The sequence below is a fragment of the Ictidomys tridecemlineatus genome, chromosome 14 (genome assembly GCF_052094955.1).
Source record: "Ictidomys tridecemlineatus isolate mIctTri1 chromosome 14, mIctTri1.hap1, whole genome shotgun sequence".
In the NCBI taxonomy this organism is placed as follows: Eukaryota; Metazoa; Chordata; class Mammalia; order Rodentia; family Sciuridae; genus Ictidomys; species Ictidomys tridecemlineatus.
Genome location: NC_135490.1, coordinates 8,699,001 through 8,713,833, shown reverse-complemented (window position 1 = coordinate 8,713,833; position 14,833 = coordinate 8,699,001). Strand labels below are relative to the sequence as shown.

The 14,833-nt window shown below is 49.3% G+C and overlaps 1 protein-coding gene across 2 annotated transcripts in view; it reads left to right on the top strand.

Annotated features, from left to right (window-relative positions):
• Positions 1–9,146: 9,146 nt before the first annotated feature.
• Scara3 (scavenger receptor class A member 3) overlaps positions 9,147–14,833 on the top strand; it is a 34,365-nt gene continuing 28,678 nt past the window's right edge. For both annotated transcript variants that reach the window (XM_078030845.1, XM_078030844.1), the window contains exon 1: positions 9,147–9,389. In XM_078030845.1, coding sequence (XP_077886971.1) covers positions 9,383–9,389 — 7 coding nt within the window. In that variant the 5' untranslated portion in view covers positions 9,147–9,382. The remainder of the gene's footprint in view (positions 9,390–14,833) is intronic.

The window sequence follows — 14,833 nt, the reverse complement described above, 5'->3', positions numbered from 1 at the left end:
TAGAGTTCTACGTTTGCAGACTTGAAATTCTCACGCTCTCTGAACAAGGGCCTGGCATGTTCGTTTTGCACTGGGACCCATGTACACAGTCATCCTCAACTGGCTTCTGCTGAGAGCAGGTGCATCTCCTGTCCCAGGAATCTGCACCCCCACCACCCCCAGAAGGGAAGAAACTGTCCAGGAGTCCCAAAGGTGCTGATACTTCTTAGGAAAGAAGCAGAGCTGTCTACTCTGGACTCTGGGACATTGGAGTTTGAGTAGAGAGGGCAAGGGCTGGCTTTGCTCTCAGGCTGGTGGGAAGACAGATGGAGCATGTACAGGCAGCCTGGTTTGGGGTGGTTGATTTTGAAACAAAGAGCTTAAAGAGCTGTGTGGTCAGGGGCTGAGTTTCCTCTTCATGTCTGTGGAGGCTCAGCCTTAAGGTTGTTTCTGGTTCCCCCAGAGGGGAAATCCTGGGCTGCAGTCACAGCCATGCCTCCAGGGTGACTTGGACACCTTAGCCTTGCCCTTGGGCCCAGTGTCTTCCATCTGGACAAGAAATCTAGAATGTATCCTTTCTTAACCCTCCCTCTACCTGATACAATGCCAAGTGCAAGATCACCCATCCAGAAGGGAAAAAGGCAGCAAGAACTGGAGCAGTATTTGCCCCCAAGAAGAGGCTTCACTTTGTTTTCCTTTACAAACAAGCTGAATTATCAGCAACAGCTACATTTTCTGTGGGAACTGCCTCCTCTTTGGCATATCAGTACCTGGGGTCACAAGAACTGTTTTTGCGCTCACTCCTTGTAACTTTCCTGTTCTGTAGTTCCCCCAGCATCCTGTACAGGAAGCATAGATCTTCGATAGTTTTATTTTTAAAAACTGGACTTTGGAGGTCAGGCAGGGAGATCTGCTTAGTCAGCTGACTAAGAGAAAGGGAGGAGGGGAAGAAAGGATTTGGAAGAAGATAGCATGATTCACAGCCATGACTGGGACCCCTGGGAATGCTTACTTGATTTTTCCAGCTCCTAAACAAACAAGGTTGGGAAGATTAAATTTCAAGAAAAAAAAGTGCAAATTTTGAAGGCACCATAATGCATCACCAGATTCTTAACATTCTAAGGAGACTGCAGAGTCCTAGTCCATCCCTACACCCACCTGGACATCCCCACCATATGGTCATCCTGCTTCTGTTTGAATGCCACCAATAACTGGGAGCTCACTACCTGCAATGTAACCATTTCTCTAGGAAAGCTTTTAATAGATTAGGACATTTCTTGTTGAGGCCCAGCCTCCTTCTTCCTGTGAAAGCTATCCTGAGCCCAGAAACCACACTGGGAAAATCCAACCCATCTTTCCCTCAGTGGCCTCCTGATATTTGAAGACAGTCAGTCTCCCAGTGACCTCAGGCTGGAAGCTCCTCATCAAGAGTCATCAGACTCTTCCTTAGCCCCTGGGCTTTTTGGACCTTGCTTCTCTTGAAACACCAGAACCCAGCATTGAGCCTACCAATGCCAGAAGCGGCCTGGGCACAGAGCAGAAAAAGGCCACTCTTTCTCTTGCTCTAAACGCTGCAAATAAGCTTTTATCTAGATGCTGAGTCACTTGGCTGATTCATGTAGAATGCATTATTTTGGCAGGTGCTGCTGGCTATGCACTGCTGTCCCCTGGGGAACTTATATGGCTGGTTTGGGGCTGGCAGGGGGATGATGGGTAAGGGTTTGGTAGGGACGCGCTCTTATCTCTTTATCTCTTTATTCTTTGCCCACTATCTTTGGCTGCCCAGATGTCTTTGAGCCAGATCTGCTATGCAGTGTCCTTGTTATGCACCCCACATCCCAGCTATTACCCAGCTCAGCACCACCAGCGTGCAGCTCAGCCACCATGGATATAGCTAGAACAAACTAGAAATGAACAAGAGCAGTTTCCTATGGCCTGCACTAAGAGTCACTTTCTAAGCCAGGCACAGTGGTGCCCACCTGTAATCCCAGCCACTCGGGAGGCTGAAGCAGGAGGACCACAAGTTTGAGGCCAGCCTGGAGAATTTAGCAAGATGCTATCTCAACATAAAAATTAAAAAGGGCTGGAGGTGTAGCTCAGTATGAGAAGCCCTAAGTCCCATTCCCAGTACTATTTTAAAAAAAAAATCACTTTCTGAGCTGCAATTATTTAATGAGTACCTTCAGTCAATTAGAGGCCCACAATAAAATCATGGATAATAAAACATACTCAGTAAAACCAGACCACAACTGATGCAGAGGCATCCTGAGTGCTTTTTCTGGCTCTCCCTAAAACTCATCAGTTGGTCATCTCCATCTCCCCCTTTAGGATCTTTTTTAAAAAATATTTTTTAGTTGTAGGTGGACACAATACCTTTATTTTTATTTATTTATTTTTATGTGGTGCTGAGGATCGAACCCAGGGCCTCGCACATGCTAGGCAAGCGCTCTACCACTGAGCCACAACCCCAGCCCCCCTTTAGGATCTTTTGAGGAAAAGGTTTGAGGCTGGTCAATTCTGAGTTGTTCTTCCTGTACTTGGAAATAGATAAACATTCCCCCTACTTTACTATTAGAGACTGGTTAGGTGATCTGTATTTCACTTCGAAGTTACTCAACTCCTTTAGCTCCAATTGTTAGGTTAAGGATCCTTGAAAAAAAAATGGCCCCAGATTTACTTCGAGTCAAACATACTCTTTCCACAACCACCTAGAATCCAACTAATTATTATTTCCGTTGAGTGGTTGTCTATGGAACCATATAATAGCTACACAGTGGAATCCCACCTCCAGAGGTTATGATTGATTAATCTGCAGGCAGCATCAGAGTTTTTAAACTCTCCAAGAAAAGCAGCCAAAGTTCAGGAGCACTGCTCCCAAGTTTACAAATCGCTGGTGTAGGCTTTCCCACCCCATCCTCACTGCACCTCGGTGTCACTGTTGGAGAAAGTGCTGTTAGTCCCGTTTTGCAGAAGCACAGGAGAGAGGCCCAGAGGAACCCTTGACTGTTTTGCCTGCCCTGAGCTGAAGTCTGCCTCCTTACACTTTCTTTGTCCTTTATCTTATTTCTAAGGCAGCATCTGTGTTATCCTCTCCTCTGTAAGACACATCTCCCAACATTTGGAAACCAAAATTATATTTTACCTTAAGTGTGTCTTTGTGCAAATCCTGGACCCCTTCTCATAGAGTGAGGTTGCCAGATGTCTCTCTCATTTCCACCCTAAAGATACTTTGTTGGTCATTCGTTGTCTCCCTTGTGTGGTTTCAGACACCAACTCTGGCTGGCCAGGTGATCTGACTGGTTCTCTGTGTCCACACGGTACTCTCTGTTTACTTTTGTGCAATCCTGTAATATGCTGTGCTTCTCAAATTGTTTTAAGCTGAACTCTGGATCAGGTTGAGGTGCTAAGAACACCCAAAGACACAGAACACGCTGGCTCTGGGTTTCCTCCAAGATTTAGGGAGAAAGGTGGATGATCAATCTTCTCTTTACCTGCCCCATTTTCAATTCCTTTCTAAATCTCATGCTTCTAGAGCAATGGATGTCTGCATACTGGGAATATGTGTATATTAACAAGCAAATATATAGACATAAATAATGGATATTTGCCTTTTTCTCTTCTACTTATAAACAGTAAGTCACACGACACACATCCTTCTGCAACTTATTCTTTTCCACTTCATAAAATATCATGGACATCCCTCCACAGTAGTGCACAGAAAGCCCTAACTCATGCCTTTCAGCAGCTGCGTCATATTACATGGGGAGGCTAAACGTATTTTATCCAGCTGTCTCCCTGGTCTAACTTCCTGCTGTTTCTCTAAGCAGCTGTCTGGAGGCATCCTCAGTCTTGTGGGTGCCTTTATTGCTCTGTTTAAGGTAAATCCAGAGCACTGCATAAAAGAGATGGCTGTTCCTGAGGTTCAGCTGTCTTCCGTGGACCTTCCCCAAAGGTTGTGGTGACTTCCCGCCTCTCGGACAATGCCCATTCCACGTGATCTTCAGGCTGCCTGTTGTCCTTTGGAATCTGCAGCAATCTGGTGGGTGAATGATGATATTTTGCCACCCTAATCTTCTTGAATGCTTACTGTTTTCAACTAATTTCCTTCCCAGTGACTTGCCTAGCCATGTGTGGGCTTGGTTTGTCTTTTTCCTGTGAATTTATAATAGCTCTCTAAGTACACAGAGAGAGCAACCCTTCGTGTGGCCAGTGGTTCTCCTCACACATGAGAATTCTTATGCAAGTGAAATCTGTTTATCTTTTTCTTCGTAGTTTCTAAATCTGTGTCTTGCTTAAAAACATCTTGCTCTGGCCAGGTGCAGTGACACATGACTGTCATCCCAGCAACTTGGGAAGCGGAGGCAGGAGGATCCCAAGTTCAAGGCCAGCCTGGGTAACCAAGTGAGACCCTTTAATGACTTAATGAGACCCTGTCTCAAAATAAAAAATAAAGAGGACCGGGGTGTAGCTCAGTGTTAAAGCAAAATAAGGAAAAAAAATTAAATGTCTTCCTCTAACTAGAAGATAGTTATTTTTCTTCTAGCTTTCCAGTGCATTAATTTTTTTATTTAGATATTTAATCAAAATGAAATTTGTGTGCGTGTGAATGTGTACATAGATGCTTGTGTAAGACAGGGATAAGGCAGTGATTAACCATTTTCTTCCAGATGTCTAACCAGTCATGTCAGCCTGATTATCAAATAAACCACTCTATTCACACCAAGTGGAAATGCCATTTTTTCATATATGATATTTGTCAAATAAACTTGGATCTATATTAGGACCTTCTGGTCTATTCCTCTTATTTGCTTCTTTATTTATGTGTAATATATAGTTTTAATTACATAGTTTTAAAATAGTAGTTAATATTGAGAAGTTAATCACCATTATTCTTCCTTTTTAAATTTTTTTGGTGATTCTCAGACTTTAATTCTTCAGTATGAATTTAAGATTGATTTTTCCCAAATGAAAAAAAAATGATGCTGTAATTATAATTGCATTAAATTAACATATTGGTTTCAGGGAAACTCAGATTTTTTTTTCCTATTTTCTTTTCCTCTTTAGGAGTATAGCATATATCTGCAAGTAATTTAAACTATTGTTTTTATTTTTAAATAAATCATCAATTTATTTGTTTTTTAAAAGAAACAACTTTTTTGTTGATTTTTAAAATTTTTCTGTTGTTGTTTATTTCAATTTCATTAATTTCAGCTCTGGTTTTAATTATTTCCTGTCTTTTACTATTTGGGTATTGATTAAATAAATTTTATATGATTTTAAAATAAATAGTACAATGAATACCAGTGCACCCCACATTCTCCTCCATTTCCCACCCTGCCACCCCTTCCATCCCCAAACTAGGAAAACTGTTGTTTTTATATTAAAAGAAATACTGTTTTGTAGTGGTGAGATATGGTATGCAACTGACATACTGTTTTTTTTTAAATAAAGTAAAAACCACAGATATATTGATTGATCCAGAGCCAAAAAGACATAGAAAAGTCAAAAAGTTCAGAAGGAAACCTAGAAGTGTTTGGAATAGGATAACTGAAGAAAGAGATTCAAGATGGATCTGTCGGTGGTGTTTGTAATGGCTAATGTTATGTGTCAAATGGGCTGGACCCAGTTTCCGAGATATCTATCAAATACTATCCTAGATGTTTTTGTGAAGAAGTTTTTTAGATGATAGTAACATTTAAATCAACAGACTTTGCGTAAAGCAGATTAACCTCCAGGACATGATGGGTCTTATCCATTAGCTGAACGTCTTATGAAAAAAATGACTGTGGTCCCCTAGGAAGAGGGAATTCTACCTCTGCATGACCTTTGGACTCCAGCAGCAACATAAGTTCCTCTCTGGGTCTCTAGCCTGATGGCCTGCCTTCCAAATTTTCTATTTTCTAGTCCCCATGATTACATGAGCTGATTCCTTAACCTTTCTATCTCTGTGCTACCTCTGTGATCTCTCCATATAGACCTAGACCCAGATACCGAGAGACATGGCCCTGTACATCCATGAGAAGAGTCACATATACACAGCACACACACATGCCACATGCACACATAGTCCCTACTTATCCATAGTCTTGTTTTCCATGGTTTCATTTACCCCCCAGTTGACTGTGGTCTGTGCAAAGTTCTTGAAATGAATAATTCACACATTTTAATTGTATGCCATTCTGAGTAACATGATGAAATCTCACTGCATCTTGCTTTGTCCATCTTAGAGCACAAATCCCTCCTGGTCCAGTATATACAAGCTGTATCTGCTACCTACCTGGAAAGATATTGTGAGAGACCATATTCACATAAATTTTTTAATAGTATGTTGTTGTAGTTGTTCTATTTCATTATTCTTTTTTGTGAATATCTTACTGTGTTTATGAAACTTCATCATAGGTGAAAAAAAAAAACACCCCAGTGTGCATAGGGTTTGGTAAGATCTGCAGTTTTAGGTATCCCCTGCGGGTCCTAGACCATATCCCCTGAGGATGGGGGGCACTGTGTACATCCTATTGGTTCTGTTTCTCTAGTGAGCTGTTACTAGGACAGATGTTGAAAGTCAAAGGAAAGGACCAAAGGGCAGAGGACCCCTTTGGAAGTTTTCACCCTACCTTGATGGCCCTGAACCAGGTCCATGGTCTAGCTGTTGGTAAAATGTGCCTGAAACATCAGTCAAAATTGGTCACCCAACGGCTGTAGTGCCCTTCAGGAAATCCTGTCTCTTCCCTTCTCATTCTCTGACGTCCTCTGTTCCTATCGCACGCTCCTCTTTCTGCCTTCTTTGCTCCGAACCACTCAGGTTCTTTGACCCCTTGCTTCTACCAACGCCTCACGGGCTCTTTTTGGTCTCACTGCAAAGCTGGGCCCCTCTCTCTGGAGTCCCTCTGGAGCTGGAGTTCATCCTGGACCTCTTCAGGCCTGACTCCCACTCTGCTCACCCCGGGCTTGTCTGCTGTCAGGGTCCAGCTGTCTTCATGTCTTTGATGGTGCATCTGCACGATCCCATCATGGCAACACCCCAGGATACAACAACCCCATTCTCAAGGCCCAAAGGGCAGAGGTGAGTGGTACCTTCACACCAGGGTGAGGCCCTTTCACCACAAACTCCAAGAAGCGAGGGTAAAATCAAAGGTCATGTTTTGTTCTTTCTGTCCACAATATTTTGGGAGCACCTTTTGAAAGGCAGTGTGACCTTCTGTCCCTGAGCACACAGGAGCTGGATTTAGCCTGCCTGGGTTCAAATCCCCAGATCTCCACTTACTAGCAAGTGAATGCTAAGCGTATGATAAAGCCTCCATACCATGTCCTCCTCTGATAGATGAAAACAAATATGTGCCTATCTCATAGGCTGTTGTGAGGGCTGTATTAGTCAGGGTTCTCCTTGAGGAACAGAATCAACAGGAACTATGATTATAAAAAGGGGATTTATCAGGTTGGCTTATGCAACTAGAAGCTGGATAGTCCACCCGTCTGCAGGCTGCAGAGCTGGAAGAACCAGTAGCTGCACAGTTCTAGAGGCTGAAGCCCCAGAACAAGAGGGATCAACAGTGCCACCCTAGTCTGAGACCAAAGACTTCTGGAAAATCACTGGCTTTGGAAGACTGAAGAAGTGAGAATCTGACATCCTCAGTGGATCACAGCAGCAATCAAGAAACCTTCAAGAAAAATCAAGCTTGCATCTGCTGCTGTTTCCTTGTTCTCCTAACTTTTATTCCATCTAAGCCACCATCCTATTGGATGTGCTGCCCACTCTTAGGGAGGGTCTCCACTTCAGTTCGCTATCCCTCATGCCAATCACCTAGACACCTTCACTGACACACCTAGAAACCCCTTAATCATCAGCATCTCTTAATCCAATCAAATTGGCAATTCAGTTTAACCATTACAAGGGTTAAGCAAGTTCATGTTGGGGTATCAGATGAAGTAGTTTCCTTTGACTGCAAACTGAAAGTTTGATCCTTGATCCGTGCCACAACCCCAGGAGACTCAGATTGGGAATTCTGATACAAGGTCCCAGGAGTACCTCATGAGTATTCCCAGGGAGGTAATGTCCTTCCTGACCCTTAATCTCCTCATTTGTAAAACAGGGAGCTGGATCCCTGGTCTCTGTCCCTTGAGGTCACTGTGAGGTTCTGCTAATATAATGGAAAGATGCTCTTTGCATACTATAAATTAGCCCCTGCAAGGTGGAACAATTGGAGACAAGTGATCATGTTTTTTTCTGGGTCTGTTGGAGTTTGTAAACAGAGGTGGCTGTCCTCAGCTCAAGGAGAAAATTCTCTCCCGCGCTTGGCCTCACTGATATACTCCAGTCTTAATGCCTTGGTGCAGAGGCCCAGGAGTGCAGGGCAGGGCCTGACTGTAGCAATCAAGAGGACAGGCTGGGTCATGCCACTCTGTGGTCCCATTTGTCCCTGTCCTTTCCTATCACAATGTTCAGTTCACCTCTGTTTTGTTGCTTTTCTGTTGACAGACCTTTGTGTGACATGTCCCTGCACATTCCCCAGAGCTTAGGGCACAGCCTGGGACCTGGTAGGTGCTCAATAAATGTTTGCTCAATTAATGAAAAATGACACACGAGGAGTGTTTATGACACGGGTCACGGTTCCTTGTTTGAAGTCACCTCTCAAAAGTCATTGCTTACACCAGAGGCCCCACCGCAAAAGAAGTCCCAGAATTTGGAAGCGCTCCTGGTCCAGGTCTCTCTGGAGGAAAACCGAGGCCTGGAGAAGAAGTGGATGTCCAAAGTCACTCAGGTCTGCAGTGGCAGAAGGAGGGCGACCTCCACAGACGGCCTGCGGGGGGGGGACTGAGGGGAACAGTGCGGGGCAAACCGGAACAGCAGGGGCTGGGGCTGGATCCCAGGAGGCCTTCCTTCTCCCGGCCCCTCCACCTCGTAGATGGGTCAGAAAAACGTGCAGCGTGTGAAACCCAGGGTCCCCGCTTCAGCCACGAGGCGGTCCCAGTGGTGAAATCAGCTGCGACAGACAGCCCTCCCTGTGCGCCCCTGTGCAGCCGCGACGGCACAAAGAGGCCCGGCCGCGGCAGTTTTGAAAATACCAAGGAAGTTGATCTGGGCCGGGGCCCAAGAAGTGACGAGCGGGAGGAGGCGGAGGGAGGGATGCGAGCGCGGCCCGAGGAGGCGGCGGGGCGAGGGGCGGCGGCAGACCTCGCCGGCTCCGGCGGGCAGCGCGGCGGCGGGGCGCGGCGCTAGGCGCCCGGCGGGGCGTCCCCAGGCTGCGACCCCGCGGGACCCTCCCCTCGGCCCGCCGCCTCCGCAGGGGACACGCTGCGCGCAGGGGCGGCGATCGCTGCCCGGGAGGACCCGCCGCTTCCCGCTCCGTCCACCGCAGCTCGAGCGCCTGCCACGGGCCCTCGCGAGGCCCCCGCCCACGGGACCATGAAAGGTAAGCGGAGAGACCCCGCCGGCCACCCGGACGGAGCCCAGACCCAGGCCAGAACAAAGCAGGGCGCCTTTCCTGCAGGCAGGGCTGAGAGCAGGGTGGTCTCCCCCCTTTCTGGTTACCCCACGACAGGTAGTGCGGGGTGCTGCGGGTGGGGTCGGGGGCAACACCGAATCCCGAAGAGCAGGGTCAAGTTTTAAGAGGGATCACGCGCGCCCCTCCTCCCCCTGAAGCTCTATCCTATTCCTCAAAAACAAATTTAAAGTCCAGAGAAGTTTCCGATCCCTTTAGCCAGTCAACGTAGAAGGCTGTCACCAGCCCAGCTTCTAGCACGAAGCTTCCCGTCCTGAGTACCCACCCAGAGGCTCCTGCAGCCCCCGCCTACCCTTCTGCCCGCTGCCAGGCCGAGGATCCCCACCCCAAGAGGGACACAGCCTTCAGCTGGGCCCTCTTCCTGCCAGCCTTCAACACTGGCCTGACCTGCCCTCTGACCTGGTGCAAAGAAGCTAGGGAAGTCCCACTGGCCAGAACTGAGTCCAGGTAGGGGCCATCCTCAGGGCAGTCCTTGTGGCCAGTGTGGGATGGAAATAAGAACCAGAGGTGTAATCAAGAGGCCGTTCTGGGCTTCTCTGAGGCCCTGGGAAGAGCATGCTGATCTTCAAACTCATTTCGAGGCTGGGAAAGAAGCAGTCTTTGGAGACAGGCTGTAGGGCAGAATTTTTCAGGGGTTTAGCACCCTCTCCAGTGCCTTTCGATAGTCTCCGGGTAGGAGCCCTTCGATGCTTGGGTTCTAGCAGTGAGAACCTCACCATCTCACCCACAAGGACACAAGAGACCACAGGGCTCTAAACTCTACTTTCAGGTGTTGTGAAGGAAGATATGGGGGTGTGGAGGGGGGCCCAGACCTCACAAGTCTGTTGCAAACAGAGCAGCTATTTGTCTCTTTGATGCAAGAGTCTGAGGGTTCATTTGAAGAAAGGGGTCCACAGACAAGGCTCTGACTGATGCAGCCTCTACATTGTAGGGTTGAGGAAACTGAGGCCTCAACAGGTAGAGCTGGCTTCAGGGATGCGTAACCTCCGCAGTCGCACGGGGATGTGCACTTGGTTTGTTGCTCTGCTCATGCTGCCTTGAAATTCATCATGATTTTCTAACAAGCAACTTCTCACTTTTATTTGCTCTGGTCCTCCCAAAGTCTGTGGCTGGCCCTGTGGAGAAGAGACTTGCTTAAACCTGCCAGCTAGTCAGGGGACCAGAACCCAGGGCTCCTGGCTTCCAGTCCTGAGCACACCCCTGCTTCTCTGCTGTTCCCTTCCATCTGGCCTCTGGCACCTCTGCCTATGCTTCCTCATGGCCACACCGTGTCTTGGACTGTCTGAGATGAGCCAGGCCAGTTGTAATCAACCCCGGGGAGTTCCTTTGGCAGGCAGAGGGGAGCCTCACCCACTGAGCTCTTTGCGGCCACATCTCTGGAGCTCTCCCTTCCCCCGGGAGCAGGCCCTGGGACAGGCGTTACCAGAAGGGTCCGGGAAGCTCTTAGCCACATCTCACCACATCCTATAGGTCACAGGCTGCCCTGATCCTTGGAGGGTGGTAAGATGCTGCACATTCTCAGAGCGGTTTGGGCTGCACCAACATTCCAGACAAACACTGTAAGAGAAAACAGAGTGCGGGAAGGACAGGCCAGCCCAAGGCCTGTGGAATGGAGGAGAAAAGAGCTGGTGTGGATGAATATCTAGGAAGAGGTTCCTGGGGTGGCTGCTGACATGTGTCCCCAGATGCCTGGGGCCTCCTTTCTGCTGACAGGGAGGCTGTGACTCCCAGAATGAAGCCCCAGCCCTGCCCTCTCGCCTCCTTGCCCTGCTCTGAACCAGCAGCCTCCACAGGTGCCAACGGACTCCTGGCCACTGAGGCCTTTAAGACAGCTCTTTGGCCATCCTTGGTGATCTGTGGCATCCCAGGGCCCCACGGTACACTGCTGCTTGGGAAGGCCAGGGTGGGCTTCCAGCTCGCCTCCCTCCCTCACAGCCTCTACCTGAGATGGAAACATCAAGGCACACAGCAAATAGTTGGCCTTTGGGGTCTGTGGAGTGTGAAGAACCAGGATTTTTCTCACCCAAGTGGAAAAAGCAAAGTGCCCCTCAGAGCTGGGCAGTGGCCCCTTCCAGAGAGCCTCTCCCTGGGGGAGGCTGGCTCCACGGGCTGCTCCAGAGCTCCCGCCAATCTGCCAGTTACATCTGTTGGCAAAGACACGGTCCCTTGCTCAAAACAAACATGGTGATGTGGTGTTTCAGGGGGAGAGGGGCGTGGCAGGGACTTACTCACACAAGAAAACACGCCTGTGGAGCAGCACAGCCCACCGGTGGCTGAGCGCCAGGGCCCACTCTGCCAGCCGGGCTGTTCCCTCCCGCGGGCCCCTCCTGCCTGACATCCAGCCAGCCAGGCCTCCCAGGCAGCCACATCTTTTAATGTAAGCTGGCACCTGGCCCCTCTCACACATAACCCTGAGGGATACCCAGCTGCCACCAGCCCCTTGGCGACAAGCTCACCTCGGAGCTTCCCACTGCCTTTCTGAGCCATTAACAGCCACTTGTGGGACCATTTCACACCCGCCATGACAGGGTCTGGATGGGAAAGCTCTCCCAGACCTCCAAGAAGCAGTCGGGTTTGCCGTGAAGATGCTCGATTAGAGAGTAGGCCACAGACTGTCTTCCCAAGTCCTGTCATGTTCCCCCTCTGGGCCCCTTTCTCCTCTTGGGTGGTCCCCAGGCCCAGGAGCTCTGGGCTCCAGCAGCATTTGGGGAATTAGAAGCAACTCAGTGGAGGATGATGGGAAGCGGGCCTGCTGCGGGCTGGGCCTAGGAGATCTTGTGCTCAGCCGCCTGCCTGCCTCGCCCAGGGCAGAGCCACCCCCTGCTGCTCCAAACTTGAGAGGAACGGGCCCTTCCCACAGAAACAGAGAGTGGTACTACATAAAAGGGAGAAAGGGGGGCTGCAAAAACAGCAGCCCTAGGTCCTGGGAGAAATCTGCCTCCCTGGTCCTCATTCCTGGACCTCTGGTCACCAGGAGGGACCTGGGTCAGAAGGCAAGGATCTGATGTTGCAAAGATGAGAAAAGCCACCAAGCAGCCTGATTCAGGGGGGGCCGAGTCCTTAAATTTCAGATATTAGAGATCAGCTGCAAACTCTCAAACATTCCCCCACAAAAATGGTCACCCTGCCATTTAGTTGGGTAACTTTAATAACAGAAGACTCACATCCCAGAGCTAATTTGTGAAAGAGGAAAAAACACAGGCGTTGGGAGATAGCTTGGCAGTTTCCATGTCAGGCAGCTGTTCTGGGAAGGTGTTAGAATTGGCAGCCAGGCCGGCGTGACAGCCTGTGCCACTCACATGTGCACCACCTGTGGGGTGTGTGTGTGTGTGTGTGTGTGTGTGTGTGTGTGTGTTTGTGTTGGGAGGATTGAAGCCCCGAGGTCAGCCCAGTCCTGTTACAGACCAGCTTTGTCACTGCGACAAAGTCCCTGGACTTCTTGGGCCTTAGTCCCCCTCATCCAAGGAGACTCGATGACCTCACAGGGCAGTGTCAGTGTAGTTTCGTCAGCATGGTATCTCTGCCTTTGCCCTGGTAATTGGGGTGATGGTGACATTTGTTCAGTGTAACATCTGAGCCCCCCACTGGGCTGAGGTCCTTAGCAGCAAGAATCATGCCATGGTGCCCTCAGGTCCTGACACGGGTTTCAATAAAGATACATGCTCTGTTTAGGGATTATAGATCAACTGCCTGACCCCAGGGTTTGCAAGTCTGCAGATGTCTAACGGCCAGGAAAGGTACAAAGAGTCCAGACATTGTCCCTTCTCTGAAGGCATTTACCCTTCACTAACACACTTCATTCAAACAAGACTTTCCATGCTAAGGGTTGTAAGAGGCCTCCGAGGAGGGTGCTGTCGGTTCTCTTCCTGGCTCTCTTCCTTGCTCTGCTTCTCAGTGTCCCTGGCAGCAGACAGACTCCCGGGCTCTTGCTGAGCTCCTTCCCTGTAGTCTCTCCAGTCTCATCCGTTGGACACTGGGGATAGGCTGATGGCACCACACGTACTTCTCTAGCTCCCGACCCACATTTCCAGCAGTGTCCTCAACCTCTCCATCTGGAGACCTGCAGACACATTCTTCACCATTCAGATGAGACACCCCCACCCCACCTGACGCCCAGCTAAGCCCCTGGTTATTCTGGATGCCACCTCACACTTCTTAGTCAGCCAGTAGGTACCAAGCAATTGCGTTTGGGGAGGAGGCAGGCCAGCTGGAAGGGAGGCAGGGATGCGGGCAGAGACAGGATGCACACATCTACTAGAGGTGAATAGTCAAGGCAGATGGTGCAAAAGAACCAATGAGCGACACGGACAGTGGATTCAACAGGAGGCCCCAGAGAGCAAGTGAGCATTTCCAAAAGGCTTCAGTCCAAGGGTGAGGGAGCCTTGGACCAGGTCAGGCAGGAGAGGCAGGAAGTCGTGTGGGCCAGAGTTGGACATTAGGTCCCCAGGGAGGTGTGTCTAGTGGTGGCCAGTAGAGAGATCTGCCTGGAGTTGAGGTTTGCCAAGAGAAGCTGAGAGCCATAGGTCAGGGTGGCCTCGAGTGCCAACTCGGGGCTTGTAACTGCATCCTGTGGGTGGTGGGAAGCCCTGGAAGGGCGTGTCAGGAGGAGGTCTGTTGGCTCATCCCTAGAGACATCCTCTCAAGACTTTAGCCCGCGCTGGTGAGTCTGCACTGTTAGAGAGGGGGAGGAAGAAATGTACCTGTGACAGAGCCAAGAGGAGTGGTCAGGGACACAGGCAGAGAAGTAGGACAGCAATGCCATGGAAAGTGAGAGGAGACACTCCAGGGGAGGAAACGTCCACCAGGGGAGCAGCAGAGTTAGCCGGTCCAGTTAGCCGCAGAAAGGCAGCTGCAGAAAGGCAGCTGCCAAGGGGGAGGGGGTGGGAAGGGGACCTAGGGTCTGAGGGAAGAGGTTTCAGGAACAAAGAAGGAGTGGGCAGAATGGAAAGCAGGCCAGGCAGAAAGGGACTTTCAAGGTGGGGATGGCCTGTGCCCCTTTGAAAGCGGAGGGACAGAAGAGAAGGGGAGAGAGCGGGGGCGTGGGAGGAGGGAAGAGGAAAGGTTCTCCATGTGGGGACACAAGGAAGGGAGAAATGGTACAGAGAACAAGAGGCTTGCAGTCCTGACTACGTGTAATCTCTGTATGGTACTTGTTACTTAAAAAAAAATCAAAAAATTCAGAAAAGGGATCTTTCCATGTGCATTTACACGTGGACTCCCCCCATATACATAGGAAGGATAATGCCATCCATCTTTTTCTGTCATATGAACTTTAAAATTTAGCCGGGCACAGTGGAGCATGCCTGTAGTCCCAGGGGCTCAGACGGAGGCTATGATTGCAAGTTCAAAGCCAA